At 51.2% G+C, this 13,885-nt stretch overlaps 1 protein-coding gene across 1 annotated transcript in view; it reads left to right on the forward strand.

The window, feature by feature from the left end:
- The first annotated feature begins 147 nt into the window (after positions 1-147).
- The window catches only part of LOC135460655 (zinc finger protein 420-like), a 140,065-nt gene continuing 126,327 nt past the window's right edge, over positions 148-13,885 (forward strand). The window contains 2 exon segments of the mRNA XM_064737560.1: positions 148-199; positions 386-1,043. Of these exon segments, the coding sequence (XP_064593630.1) occupies positions 148-199; positions 386-1,043 (710 nt within the window).

Raw genomic sequence — 13,885 nt, forward strand, 5'->3', positions numbered from 1 at the left:
TAGTTGCCTTGATCTTCATTTTGTTATTTAATTGCAATTCTGGTTTAGACGTTCCCCAGGTTTGCCTTCAAACCAGTACAAATCTCAATGTGCTCATCCCTTGTTATTCTCCCAAAACAGGATTTCCCATCCCCAAACCATTGCCAGATGGAAAAGGAGGCTGTGAGGAACAGGAAGGATCCCCGGCACACCCAGGCAGGTGAGGAGGAAGTCAGTGCCCCTTTTCCCCTCTCTCCTGCTCCATCTCCCAGCCCAGCATGGCCCCTGGCTGCAGGACAACCCTGCTGCCAACCCCATCGTGCTGGGGATGCACTGGGGGGATCTCCTTCCCCTTCCCTCTGGCACGGAGGCAAATCCCATCCTCTCCTTGTCCTTCCTCCCCCAGAGAAGGAGCTGAGGATGGAGACCAGGGAGGACAAATCCCCACAGCAGAACCTCGAGGAAGAGGCCGTTATGAGTGACTCCAGGGCACAGGAATCCAACGGGGAGGAAACTCCCCAGAGATCCCTCAGGAGGATGGGCTCCAAACCCAGCCCAGTGTGCTCTGAGGAGGAAAGACCCTCCCTTTGCCAGGAAGGTGGACAGAGCTTCAGCCAGGGCTCAGAGCTGGTGGTCCATGAGCAGCTTAATGATGGAGAGAAGCGCTACAAGTGCTTGGAGTGTGGGAAGAGCTTCAGGCAGAACAGCACCCTGATCAGTCACCAGATGATCCACACCGGGGAATGGCCCTGCGAGTGTGGGGAGTGTGGGAAGGGCTTCAGCTACAGGCCAGAACTCATCAGGCACCAGCGCATCCACACTGGGGAGAGGCCCTACGAGTGTCTCCAGTGTCAGAAGAGGTTTCTGACCAGCTCCAGTCTCCTCCAGCACCAGCAGATTCACACAGAGCAGAGGCCCTTCCGCTGCCCTGAGTGTGGGAAGGGCTTCAAGCAAAAGTGCACCCTCATCACCCACCAATGCATCCACACCAGGGAGAGGCCCTATGAATGTCCCCAGTGTGGGAAGAGCTTCACCAGCAGCTCTAACATGACAAAACACCAACGGAGGCACCACTAAGAGAAGCCCTGTGAGTGCCCCAGCTGCAGGAGGAGCTTTGTGAACTGCTCCAGCTTCATCCCCAATGGAGGTCTAACGTTGGGAAGAGTGTGGGTGATCCATGTTCCCTATGATCCATGATGGGAAGACAACTGCCCCAATACCTTCCCCTCTCAATGACATGGTGTAGAACTGAAGAACATGAGGGTCTGGCCATGGCACTGTAATTACATTCACTCCCACCTCAGGTCATTGCAGGGGAAGGAAAGGGACTCTCTCTCTCCCTGAGAAGAAGGGTGTCCTTTCCAGGTGGGGGAAATATGTTGCTGGGAAGAGCCAGGCAGTTGTGTTTTAGTTTTCCCTGTAAACAGTTTTATTTATCCCTTCTGTGATCAATAGTTCTTCTGTTCCATTTGTTCCTTATCTCGTTGCTGTTCCCAATAAATTGTTCTTATCCCAGCCCAGGATCTTTGCCTTTTGTGCTTTCCAGGGGGAGGTGAGAGGGCAGCGAGGGCAGCGTGGTTTTAGCAGGGGCAGGAAATTGGGGAATCCCATTCCTGAAGCCCGGCCCGTGGAAACCGAGCATCCCAGCTGGTCCCAGCCCTGGTGGTCATGGCAACAGCCTTGGGAGGGGGTCCCTGGCTGGGGCTGTGGGAACCTCTTCCCTCTGGTGCCCAGGGACAGGAGTGGAGGGAACGGCTGCAGCTGAGTCGGGGCGGGCTCAGGTTGGATGTCAAGTAAAGGTTTTTGCCCAGAGGCTGCTGGGGCCCTGCCCAGGCTCCCCAGGGAAGGGTCCCAGCTCCAGGGCTCTCTGAGCTGCAGCAGCGTTTGGGCAGCGCTGCCAGGCCCAGGCTGGCATTGTTGGGGTGTCCTGTGCAGGGCCAGCAGTTGGACTGGAGGATCCTGATGGGTCCCTCCCAGCTCAGCCAATTCTGTGGTTCTGGGATCCCATGACCCTGGGGATGGGGCTGCCAATGGTTACCATGGCAACGGGCTCTGGCTGCAGGCCTGAGCTGGTGTCCATGGCAACCACCCCTGGCATGGGGTCCCCATGGAGCTGCCATGGAAACTGACCATAGAAACAGCGGGTTTGTGATGGTTGTCATGGAATCTGACCATAGCAACAGGGGGCTGGTGATGGTTGCCATTGAAACTGAGCATAGCAACAGCGGGTTTGTGATGGTTGCCATGGAAACTGACCATAGGAACAGGGGGCTGGTGATGGTTGCCTGCTAAGGATCAGATTTGTCACAGGCCCTCTGAGGGGTTCCATGGTGACTTTCCAAGAGTCTCCAGGCTGTTCCAGAGCTGGAATGTCACAGGCACAGACAGGGGCTCCATAGAGACCTCCCAGGGCTTTCTGGGGATGGTAAAGAGCCCTGTGGTCAGAGGCAGTCACAGCCATTCCATGGTGACATCCCAGGGAACCTTGGGCTGCAAAGGCACCGAACTGTCACAGGCACTCACGGGGGCTCCACAGTGACATCCCAGGAGTCCCCAGGCTGCCAAAGAGCCGGGATGTCCCAGATACTCACAGGTGTTCCTGTCATGGGCACAGTGGTAGCTTCAGACAAAGTTTATTAGAGAAGTTCCTGTTGGGTCACAAGGTGCAGAAAGGAGCCCCAATAGCCCCTATAGATCCCCAAATGTCACCGTTGAATCAGAGATGACACAGACTCAGATCAAAAGGCTAAGGGCTAAAAGCCACCTGTTTTTCCTGTCCTCTTCTTTTATATCTTGGTTTGCTATGGGTGGATATCACTGGTCATTTAATCAACACATTTCACATGATTGGCCAATTAAGACAACACCCTTCAGTAAACAACTTCATGGAAAAAAACCAACTTATTACAAACATCGTCAGGTTACCAGTTATTAATGTTTGGGTTTTCAATGGCCCCTCTGGGAGCTCCCTGGATGGGGAAAACCCTCCTGTAGCAGTTCCATGCCAGGTAAAAGGAGATGCACAGGACTTTTTTGTCTTCACCTTCTTGTTTATTTTATCAATAAACAAGATCAATGTCAATATTGTTTATTGTTATCATATCTGAAGTTTTACATGCTGTCCACACCAGCCTCATTTTGCTGGAAAAGCACTGCCAAATGACTCCAAAATGTATGGTTTCAAGGTATTTTAAATTTATCTCATCCTATTAACTCTTAAGACATATATTATTTCTACTTATCTACACATAATTGATCCCTTGACTGTCCACATAACCTCTACACTGTGCTTTCCTTGACCAATCACCCTGAGCCACCAACACTGAAGAAAATGGAATAGATGAAGAAGAAGAAGAAGAAGAAGAAGAAGAAGAAGAAGAAGAAGAAGAAGAAGAGAGGGACTACACACAAATTCCTCCATCTTGCTTCCTATCTACACCATACTAAAAATCCCAAAACCTAAATTTCTCACCTAAGTCCTAAGTGACATGCTATAGTACCCTCTAATTTATTTCACACTTTGGTAAATTCTAATCTATCTCAAAGTCCTGGAAGTCCTCTCCATGGGCAAACGTTAAAGGCAATGTTTCTCTGGGGATCAGGACCCCTCAGAGCAGACACAGAAATATTCCCTGTGCCCTGGATTCCCACACATTTAACCTAAAATCCCTTATTACTCAACATGTGAAGTTACCCAAAAATGTTTCAGGTAAGTAGGATTAGATGGAGAAGAAATAAAGAATGATAGAAAGACACACACATAGGTACCAGCTGCTGGGGTTCCAGCATTGCTAACAGAGGAACCCCAGAAGAAGGCAGGATCCAGACCCTGGGCTGGCCTCGTACTCTGGCTTTTAACCCTTGGGCCTCCGTGGGCCCACCCCTGGGGTGGGACTGCCAGTTGCTTCTCCAGTCAGAGTCAGGGTAGCACCAGATGTTGGTATGTGATTGATTGATTGATTTATTGACAGCTGGGCTAATCAGAGCTTGGTTAACTTCTCCCCTGCTGTGTAACTGACAGCTCTCCCAGGCCATGGCTGGGGGCAGGGCTCTGTCCCATCACAAACCAAGGCCTGACCCGGCCCTGGCCCCACATGGGCATTCTGAGCATCCCAAGGTGTCTTGGGATATTGATCTCATCCAGCCTCTGACAGCAACCACGGTGGCACTATGGAACCTCAGGGAACCATGGGTCAGTTGTGACAATGGAGATCCAAGGAAACTCTGGTGAGACTGTGGAATCCAGGAATCATGGAATCAAGGAGACCATTGTGCAAATCATGGGCCCTATGGAAGCAAGGATCTATGATGAAAGTGTGGTTTGATTATGATTGATTTAAAACAGAAACAAGAAGCCATTGTTTCACAGCAGGGCTGCATGGGGCCAATGGACCCTTGTGACTCTGTTGGGTCTCATGAAACCAAGAAGCCATTGTGACATTGCCAGACCTCATGGAATCAAGGAGAATATTGTGACAGTGTGGGGACCCAGGAAATCAAGGGAACATGGAACAGGTCAGCCTGGTTTGGACTTCTGGGGACTGTCTGACAGGTTCCACTGAATTCGACATGTCGAGGGCTACTTCCCATCTGACTGTGAAGCACTGAGGCTCTGTGCTTTCCTTCCTGTGGAAAAGAACTGTCTTTCTTGTCTAGGCTCCCATGGCAGAAATTAGGATTCCACGTCTAAAATTCTCTATATCCAAGAGTTTCTCCCAAGGAAAATCTGACAATACAGTCAAGTCTAGCTAGCCTCATTCTCTGGTGACTGCCTCTCATCTGCCCATAGCTTGATTGTTTTTCTCCTTTGGAGACCACTTTGACACTGCGGGGTGTTTTGGAGCCAAAGGGCATTGTTACTGTAGGAACTTGTGGAACCAAGGAGATCATTGTGACACTGTGGGTACCATAGATCAAAGGGTATGGTTCCTCATGGAACAAAGGACATCATTGTGGCTCTGTTGGGCTGCATGGTCCCAAAGGGTCAGTGTGAAGCAGCGAGGCTTTGTGGAACCAAGAGGCCATTGCTGCATTTTATGACCTCGTGGAGCCAAAAGGTCACTGTGATCCTGGAGGGGATTGTGGATCCCTGGAGAGCATTGTGGCATTGCAAGGCCCCATATAATCATGGAGGCCATTGTGACACTGTGGACCCACACGGAACCAAAGGGCCATCATGACCCTGCAGTGTCTCATGGAAGGAAGGGGCCATTGTGACACTATGGGAACTTGTGGAGCCAAGGGGATCATTGTGGCACCACTGGAGCCCATGGAACCAAGGAGCCATGGTGACACAGAGGAGCTTCATGGAACCAATAGACCATTAGGGCACCATGGAGCCTTGTGGAACCCTGGAGACCATTAAGATCCTTAAGGACTTGTCTAACCAAGGGGCCATTTTGACACCTGAGGGCATCTTGGAAGCATGAAAACCATTGTGGCACTGCAAGACCTCATGGAAGCAAGGAGCCATTGTGACGCTGCAGGGCCCTGTGGAAGCAACGGAACATGAAATAGGTGTGGCTGCCTTGGCCTCCCAGGAGTCACCTGACAGGTCTGACTGACCTTGGAATGTGGAAGGTCACTCTCATCTGCCCCTGAAACACTGGTGCTCTGGGCTTTTCTTTTTATCGAAAAGAACTGTCTATTTTCCCCAGGCATCTATGGCCAAAACTTGGATTCCACCTCCAAATTTCTTTGTTTCCAAGGATTGCTGCCAGAGAAAAGTTGCCAGGACACACTTGTGCCAGACAGGCTGGTCTTTGATTCCTGAGTGCCAGTACTCACCTGTTTTCCAAACACTAGAAAGTGCTCTGTGCTTTTCTTTTTATGGAAGAAAAACATCCCTCTTCTCCAGGCACAAATGTCGAAAATCAGGATTCCACATTCATAATTTCAAATATCCAAGGATTGCTCCAAGAAAACCTGCCAGGATAGACAGGTCAGGCTTGCCTTGGCCTCTGGTGGCAGCCATTAATCAGCTCCTGAAACATGGGGGCTCCGTGGTTTCCTTCCTATGGAGACCATTGTGACATTTGGGAGCCTTGTGAAATGAAGGGGCCATTGTGACACTGCAGAGCACCATGGATCCAAGGGACCATTGTGACACTGTGGGGCCTCATGGAACCAAGGACATCATTGTGGCTCCATTGAGCTGCATGATCTCTAGGTGCCAGTGCAAATCAGCAATGTGAGAGTTAGCCCAGCTGTAACTCAGAGTCAGCCAGATTTTACCCCGGAAGAACAGGGTATGAGTTTCAAGTCCTAGGAGTTGTTTTTTTAACTTAGGGTGAGCTTGACAAATTCCCCATAAGCCTTTAGTGTTGTTATGGTAAGTTGTCCAAGTTCTACTCCCCTATTGGTTTATTGGTTACTTGTTTCTTCTATATGGTTATTGTTCTAGTTTTCTAGCCCCAAGTGTCTATGTTGTTGCTTCCCCTTTGTCTCAGGTTTTAGGATCCTGCCCCTTGTACTGTGCTGGACTTCTCCATGTTTATTGTTTTTCACTCTGTTATTAAAAAGTTCATTTAAAACAACTCCATTGATCCTGCTCCTTTTCATTTTTGCCTCCCTTGCCCTGAAGTCAGGGAACCAGAGAGGTTTGTCACAGCCACTCTCATTGGGACATTTGGCACCTGAACAGAGACCATGATATTCAGGGCTGCCTGTGCCAGTCATGTCAGCTGGGGTTAGCTGATGGATAGGCCAGTGCTCTCTGGGATTTTGGATTGTGCCAGGCCTGGCGGATTCATCATTTCTTCAAGGGACCTTGCCCAGGATCAGCAGGGACAACGACGATTTCACCTGCACAGGATTGCAGGTGGGTTTGGGGAAATGCAAGACATTTATTGCCCATTTTGCCACTGTGTTTTTACAATATACACCCACATCCCATAACTGATTTGATGTGTCCCGGTAGCTCTTCGCCATAAGGCAGAGAAAGAGAAAAATGGGCAGCCAGATGTCCAAAGTAGAAAGGACCATATATGGATGCTTTAATTCTCACTGATCATGACAAAATATTTTCAAAGAACAAATTAAAATCACTCATGAGGTGGATCATTAGAAATTTTCCAGATGCCTCTGCTGATGAAATCCATACCACTGAATTTTGGGACTCAATGGGAGTTAAACTGTACAATTTCTGATCAAAGGGGACCCCATTGTATCCCACATGCTCCCCATCTTCCACACCACCCTTGACCTGCAAGCAGCGTGTTGAAAACTCAATCTGTTGGTCACTCCAAACTCAGGACATCCCCTCAAACCTGCCTTTTTCAGACCTTCCTTGATGGTGCAAGATTGCAATGGCTGTGCGGTCTTGGAGCATCATGCCCTGGAGACTCAAGATGGAAGGAGCCTGAATGTGGCTTGGGACCCCGACAACCTGTCCTCCATCTTGGCTCCTCCACTTCCTGCTACCACAACCTTCTCTCCCACTATTGGAATAGGAATCCCAATATAACCAGTTAGATTGTGCCTGGGTCAGTGTGACTCTCGCTGCTGAGCCAAAGGCGGCTTCTGTGGTGCTTTACCCCAGAGATACCTTGGCTGCTGGAGATTGCAGCGGGGCACTGGTGCAAGTCCAGGCTTGCCAGGAACTCCGTTTACCTCAGGAGAGAGAGCTTCTGGCAATGGTGAAGAGAAGAAGGAGAGGATTCTGCTGGAGGGTTGCCAGATGTTTATTCCATGGTTACAGAGGTCTGAACAGGGGCAACTGCTGCCACCAGAATGGAGGCCGCATGGTCTGATTAACCTTATAAGCTCGGGGACAGGGGAAGGGGAGGGGACAGGTGAGCTACCAACCAGGTGAAAGGGGCAGGGTCTCAAGGGACTAGGGACACCTATACGGGCCATGTCCCCCAGGCCTGAGGAGCATCCTTTGAAATCGACCAACCATACGACACCTTGCTGGAATGTTAAACCTGATTGACAGGGCTCACTCAGCAAGGGGGCGAGGGGGCAGGGAGAGAGGCATAGGCACACCTGGGAAGGGACCCGGAAGTTTAAAACAGGACATTGCAACACACCGCAACATCCCGCCATAGACGAAACTCGAGACTCCACCCCCAAAACTGTGGGTCACACCCCCACTGACAATCATTCCACCTTCACCCTGGGCCATGCCTCCAGAACTCCACCCTGGAAGTCTGCCATCCTAAATCAAGGCCCTTCCTCCCCAACACCTGACAAAATGGCAGTGCCCTTTGCCTAACCCTCCGGCAAAAATTTAACCCCCATGGTCAAAGATACTAAGCCAAATGGTCACACTATTTCTAATTCAAATGTTCCTCCTCCAAGTTATTCTTCCTCCCCAGAAGACAGTTTGGAATCCCCAGAGCCACACTCAACCCCAGAAAATCCCTAGGAAAGGATCTGGAAACAAGCAGTTAAGGAAGGAGACTGGCAAATATTCTCAAAACTTCTCATTGTTATGAAAGAGGGGGCAGAACCCAGCTATCAGCCATTGGTTTATGGGGATATCAGGGATCCGTGTAGGGCAGCTAAAGACCAGAGGAAGGACTTAAATCTTGGTTTAACGGCGTAATGAGGGCCATGTTTACAGCACATATCTTAACTCCCTATGACTTAAAATATATTATGACCATGTTGTTGTCACCTACAGGATACACCCTGTGGGAAGGGGGATGGAAGTGTTTATTAAATCAATTAATAGCAGACTATGCTAATAATGAGGCAAGGGTGGAATTGACAATCAACCATCTAGCTGGAGAAGGACAACAGAGCCTACCAGATGATCAAGCAACAGGTATCCCCAGAGAAGTATTGGATGATATCAAAGAGATGGGTTTGCAAGCTTTAATCCAGGCATCGGATGGTAGCACCCCCAATTTGGACTACTTTGTGTGACTGCAGCTAAAGCTTTAGGACAATTAGACCATCTTGGGTGCCTGTTAAATAAGCAAACCAATGCTACCTCCCTCACATTGAGTGGTCTGCTCTCAGACATACAGACCATCAGACAGGCCACCTTGCAGAACAGCGATAGAGTTTTTACTATGGGCGCATGGGCATGGCAGTTTAGACTCTGAGGGCATGTGTTGCATGAACCTCTCCAGCCACAGCGAGTTAATCCACAAAAGCTTTCAGGCACTGAAAGAAGAGTTCAAGGAGCTTCAAGAGGAAAACAAAGGCTGGTTGAATAAACTCTTCCAATCTAAAGGAAAAAGGGTTTGATGAGGTCTGGCTAAAAGAGGACTATTAATTCTCTTAGTGGCTGTTGTTTTATTGTTAATTTTCCCATGTTTGTTAGGATGCTTTAAGAAAGCCTTATAAAATTCTTCCAGTTCCATCTTTGCTGTAAAACAGAAAGGGGAAGATACCCAACACAGGCTCCTAATGGACTCCTTGGAGGAGAGAACTGGAGGCCAGGATGGAACAAAAACCTCTCAGAGACTCAGTTTGGGAAGGAAAATCCTTAAAAGTACCTAAAAGTATTCTTAAATCCATAAAGTACCTTAAAAACTTTGAGTATCTCGAAGTATTAATGAGCCCCACTGAGTGTCAGTACAAAGCTCTCCAGGGACTCGTTCAAGCAGATAAATGGGGCCATGATTGCACAAACCTCTCACATAGTCTGTATCAAAAGGGAAACACCAAGCACCTTAAAATAACTGAAGTACATTGCAGCATTAATGAGCCCCAGAGAGTGTTGTTACTGACAAAGCCTCTCCAGGGAATAATTACAGCAGATAATTGGAGGCCATGATTGCACAAACCTCTCAGACACTCCAAAGGAAAAGCCAAACCCAAAGTCCTTTTAAAAACCTGCAATCCCTGCAGGGAGAATTCAGGAGTCCCCAGGGCCATTGCTGAGCAAGGCTCCCCAGGGACTCCTTCCAGCAGATCCTTGAGGCCACTGGGGTGTGGGCTAGGGTGGGATGCTGAGGGCAGGACAAGGGGCTGACAGTGCTCAGCCTGGCTGGGGCTGTGCCAGGAGGCCCCAGGGCCTCAGGACAAGGTGTCTCCTCACAGTCCTTGGTGGCACAGACCCTGCTGTGCCCAAGGGCACCAAGACTTGGCTTCTCTATGTCCCCACCTGTCATCACTGCCTCCAGTTCTCTGCTCTGCCTGGGACCTGGGGACACTTTGTCAGTCATGTCCCTCAGTGGGACCCATTAAAAGTCCAAGAAAATTTGGAGTTGGATTCTGACTTGGAGTTCTGGAGAGGTTTCTTCACCTCCCTCTCAGAGACTGATGTTCAGGGCCTGAGCACAAAGCCCCAGAGGCTCATTAAAGTTCTTGTGCTGTGTCTGTGCTGCTGAGCTGGGCTGGGCTCCTGGCACAGAGGCAGCTGCTGGTAAGCAAGAAGAACTTCAAAAGCACATTTCTCTTGATGAGCAGCTTTTCTGCCAGCCCAGCAGGCCTGGGGCACTGCCTGCAGCCACCCTGGGCACAGGACAGAGGCACAGAGAGCTTCAATCAGTCAGGGCTGGGAAGGTGCTGAGAAGTGCCTGGGGCAGAATTCCTGCCAACCCTCGGCACAAGAACCTCTGGCTGCAGGACAATGTAGCTGCAGCTCCTGGAGCAATCTCCTCAAGCTGGAACATCCCAAATCCTACAGACCCTGTGAGTACATTCTCTGATTCTCTCTTGTGCAGAGCAGCCAGGGGTGCCCAGGGCTGTCCTGCAGAGCAGGGTCCTGCAGCCCAGGGCACTGTGCTAGGGCAGGGACTCTGCTGCCTGCCAGGGACAGCTCTCAGCCAGCCCTGGCAGCTGCTCCCAGCACTGAGGGACAAGATCTGGATGTGAGGAGACAGCTGGTAAGGCTTGGAAGTGTTCTCCTTGTGAGGGGAGGATGCTGCATTGTTCAGGACTGCTCTCAGCACGGCATTTAACTGCAGAACACTTCAAAGTAGATTATACAGGGAGCACAGCAAGGCAGTTGCTGTATAAAAGGGAAAATCCTCCTTCTTTAACTTACTGCTCTGGGTTGCCTGGCTGGAAAATTGCTCATAGATATTCATCTCCTGGTTCACATTTAGAAAAATAAAAAAAAAAATTTCTCACAGATCTGAATAAAGCAGGCAGTGACAGAAATCACCACAGGACCCCTCACAGGCAGCATCAGTGTTGCTTTTCCAGCCTCCTCAGGGATGCTCTGACCTTGCCATCAGAGCCTGCAGAGCCAGAGCTGCCCGTGGGCCATGCGAGAGTGGGCAGAGGTCTGCAGGGCAGAGCTGAGCCCTCAGGCCTGGGCTGGGCTCTGGCAGCACTTGCAGGGCCCAGCCCTGGGCAGAGGGAAGCAGCTGCTGGCAGGGACAGCTCCAGGCAGCAGAGCCCTGGGCAGGCAGTGGGGGGAAAAGTGCCCCCAAATTATGTTGGTATATTTAAAATCCTCTCCAAACATAACTATCCATGGATAATTTTTATACAGATCTGTGTGCCAAGACACTGCAAATGTCCAACAGCAGCTCCATCAGGCACTTCCTCCTGCTGGCACGCGGCAGCTGCAGCTCCTGCACTTCTGCCTCTTGCTGGGCATCTCCCTGGCTGCCCTCCTGGGCAACGGCCTCATCATCAGCGCCGTAGCCTGCGGCCACCACCTGCACACGCCCATGTTCTTCTTCCTGCTCAACCTGGCCCTCAGCGACCTGGGCTCCATCTGCACCACTGTCCCCAAAGCCATGCACAATTCCCTCTGGGACACCAGCACCATCACCATCACCTACACAGGATGTGCTTCCCAAGTCCTTTTCTTTATTTTCTGCACTTCAGCAGAATATTTCCTCCTGACCATTATGTGCTATGACCACTATGTGTCCATCTGCAAACCCCTGCACTACGGGACCCTCCTGGGCAGCAGAGCTTGTGCCCACAGGGCAGCAGCTGCCTGGGCCAGCGCCTTTCTCCATTCACTGCTGCACACAGCCAGTACATTTTCCCTGCCCTTGTGCCAGGGCAATGCCCTGGGCCAGTTCTTCTATGAAATTCCTCAGATCCTCAAGCTCTCCTGCTCCAAATCTTATCTGATGGAGTTTGGGCTTCTTATGGGTAGTGCTTTTCTGTTACTTGGCTGTTTTGTGTTCAGTGTTTTCTCCTATGTGCAGATCTTCAGGGCTGTGCTGAGGATCCCCTCTGAGCAGGGACAGCACAAAACCTTTTCCACCTGCCTTCCTCAACTGGCGGTGGTCTCCCTTTTCATCAGCACTGCAGTGTTTTCTCACCTGAAACCCACTTTGATCTCCTCCCCATCCCTGGATCTGGCTCTGTCAGTTCTGTATTTAGTGGTGCCTCCAGCCCTGAATCCCCTCATCTACAGCCTGAGAAACCGGGAGCTCAAGGCTGCAGTGAGGAGACTGATGACTGGATGCTTTCAGGAACATTGAACTTCTGAAAATTACTTGTAATAAAAATCATTTTTCATACTTTTTCTTTGTTTCATTTTCAGAGTCCTTTTTCTTGTTTTTACATTTTAATGTTGTCCACAAAGGAATGTCATTCTTTGCGCCGTATCTCATTTTGTTTCTCTCCAATATCCCTGTGGCCACCGACTGTGTCAATGAGGATCTGCACTCTCTGTGGCTTTAAAGGGAATGAAAGCTCTCCCAGCAAAGTTTTCTGCAGAGATGCCCTTTGCTTGCCTTCTCTGGAGCTGCAGCAGCAATGTCTGTGTGTAGAGCTGGGGGCAGATCAGTGCTGGCCCAGCAGCTGTGCCCAGCAGCAGCAGCACTTGGTGTTGCCAGTGCTGCTGCCGTGGCCCTGCCCCACTGCCCTGGTGGCCCTGGTGTTGCTGTAGGGCCTGAGTGCTCTTGGGGCCGGGCAGAGCCCTGAGGGTGGCAGTGCCGGGGCTGCAGCAGGGACAGGCCATGGGCACTGCTGGGGCAGCGCTGACGCCTCAGGCCAGGGCCTGGGGGCTCCAGGCTCCTTGCCCAGGCTTTCTCAAGAACATACCCAGGCCAATGCTCAGCACAGAAAAGCCCCGTGAGCAGCCCCAGGCTGGCCGTGGGCAGGCTGGGGGCAAACAGCATGGCTGGGGCTCTGCAAGGGCCCTGGGGGAGATGGGAAGGAGCAGCAGAGCAGGGACTGATCCATCCCCAGTGCGCTGCACAGCCCAGGGCAGCATCCCAGAGCGTCCTGATGGAGTTGCCAACATCCCCCCTCTGCAGCTCTGGCCTCTCCCCCAGCTCACACAGGTGCCCCATCCTTGCAGGCACAGACACGGCAGCACTGGCTCAGCAGCCCCTGTTTGCATTGCACAGAGCAGGGGGAGCACCCCCATGCTGTAGGTGTGGGGACATGAACCTGAGGGACCACAAATGCCACCAGCCCCTGGGGCCAGCAAGGGCTGGGGGACTCCAGAGAAACTACTCAGCTTTGTCGTGGCCTCTGCACTCAGCCAGAAAGTTTGTTCCCATCAGCTGGGAATTTCTTCTGCAGCTGGAATTCCCACTGCAGATGCTGCTGCTCAGAGCCAGGGCTGCCTGGCAGCCACCCCCAAAATGCCCTGAGCATTTCCTTGGCTTCACCTTTGTCTTCTCTCCTGGGGTGACTTCAGGAATTGTCTGCAGGCTCCTGCAGTACCTGGTGCTGCTCCCTTGCCAGAGGCACCCCAGGCCAGGGGGGCACATCTGGGCTGCTGTGTCTGGCTCTGGGGCTCCCTGTTCTGGGCAGTGAGGAGGAGCTGCAGAGGCTCTGCAGGACTGACAGGATGGGCTTTGGGGCTGGCAGGAGAAGCTGAGGGACCTGGGCTGCTGGAGTTTCTCAAGAGGAGGCCCAGGGCTCATCCTGCAACTGCTCCAAGGGTGGTTTCAGAGAATCACAGAATCAGCAAGGTTGGAAAAGACCTTGGAGATCATCAAGTCCAACCTGTGCCCTGACACTGCCTTGTCTCCCCTGAGCCTCCTCTTCTCCAGGATAAACAACCCCAGCTCCCTCAGCCACT

The sequence above is a fragment of the Zonotrichia leucophrys genome, unplaced genomic scaffold (genome assembly GCF_028769735.1).
Source record: "Zonotrichia leucophrys gambelii isolate GWCS_2022_RI unplaced genomic scaffold, RI_Zleu_2.0 Scaffold_77_214274, whole genome shotgun sequence".
NCBI classification, from domain to species: Eukaryota; Metazoa; Chordata; class Aves; order Passeriformes; family Passerellidae; genus Zonotrichia; species Zonotrichia leucophrys.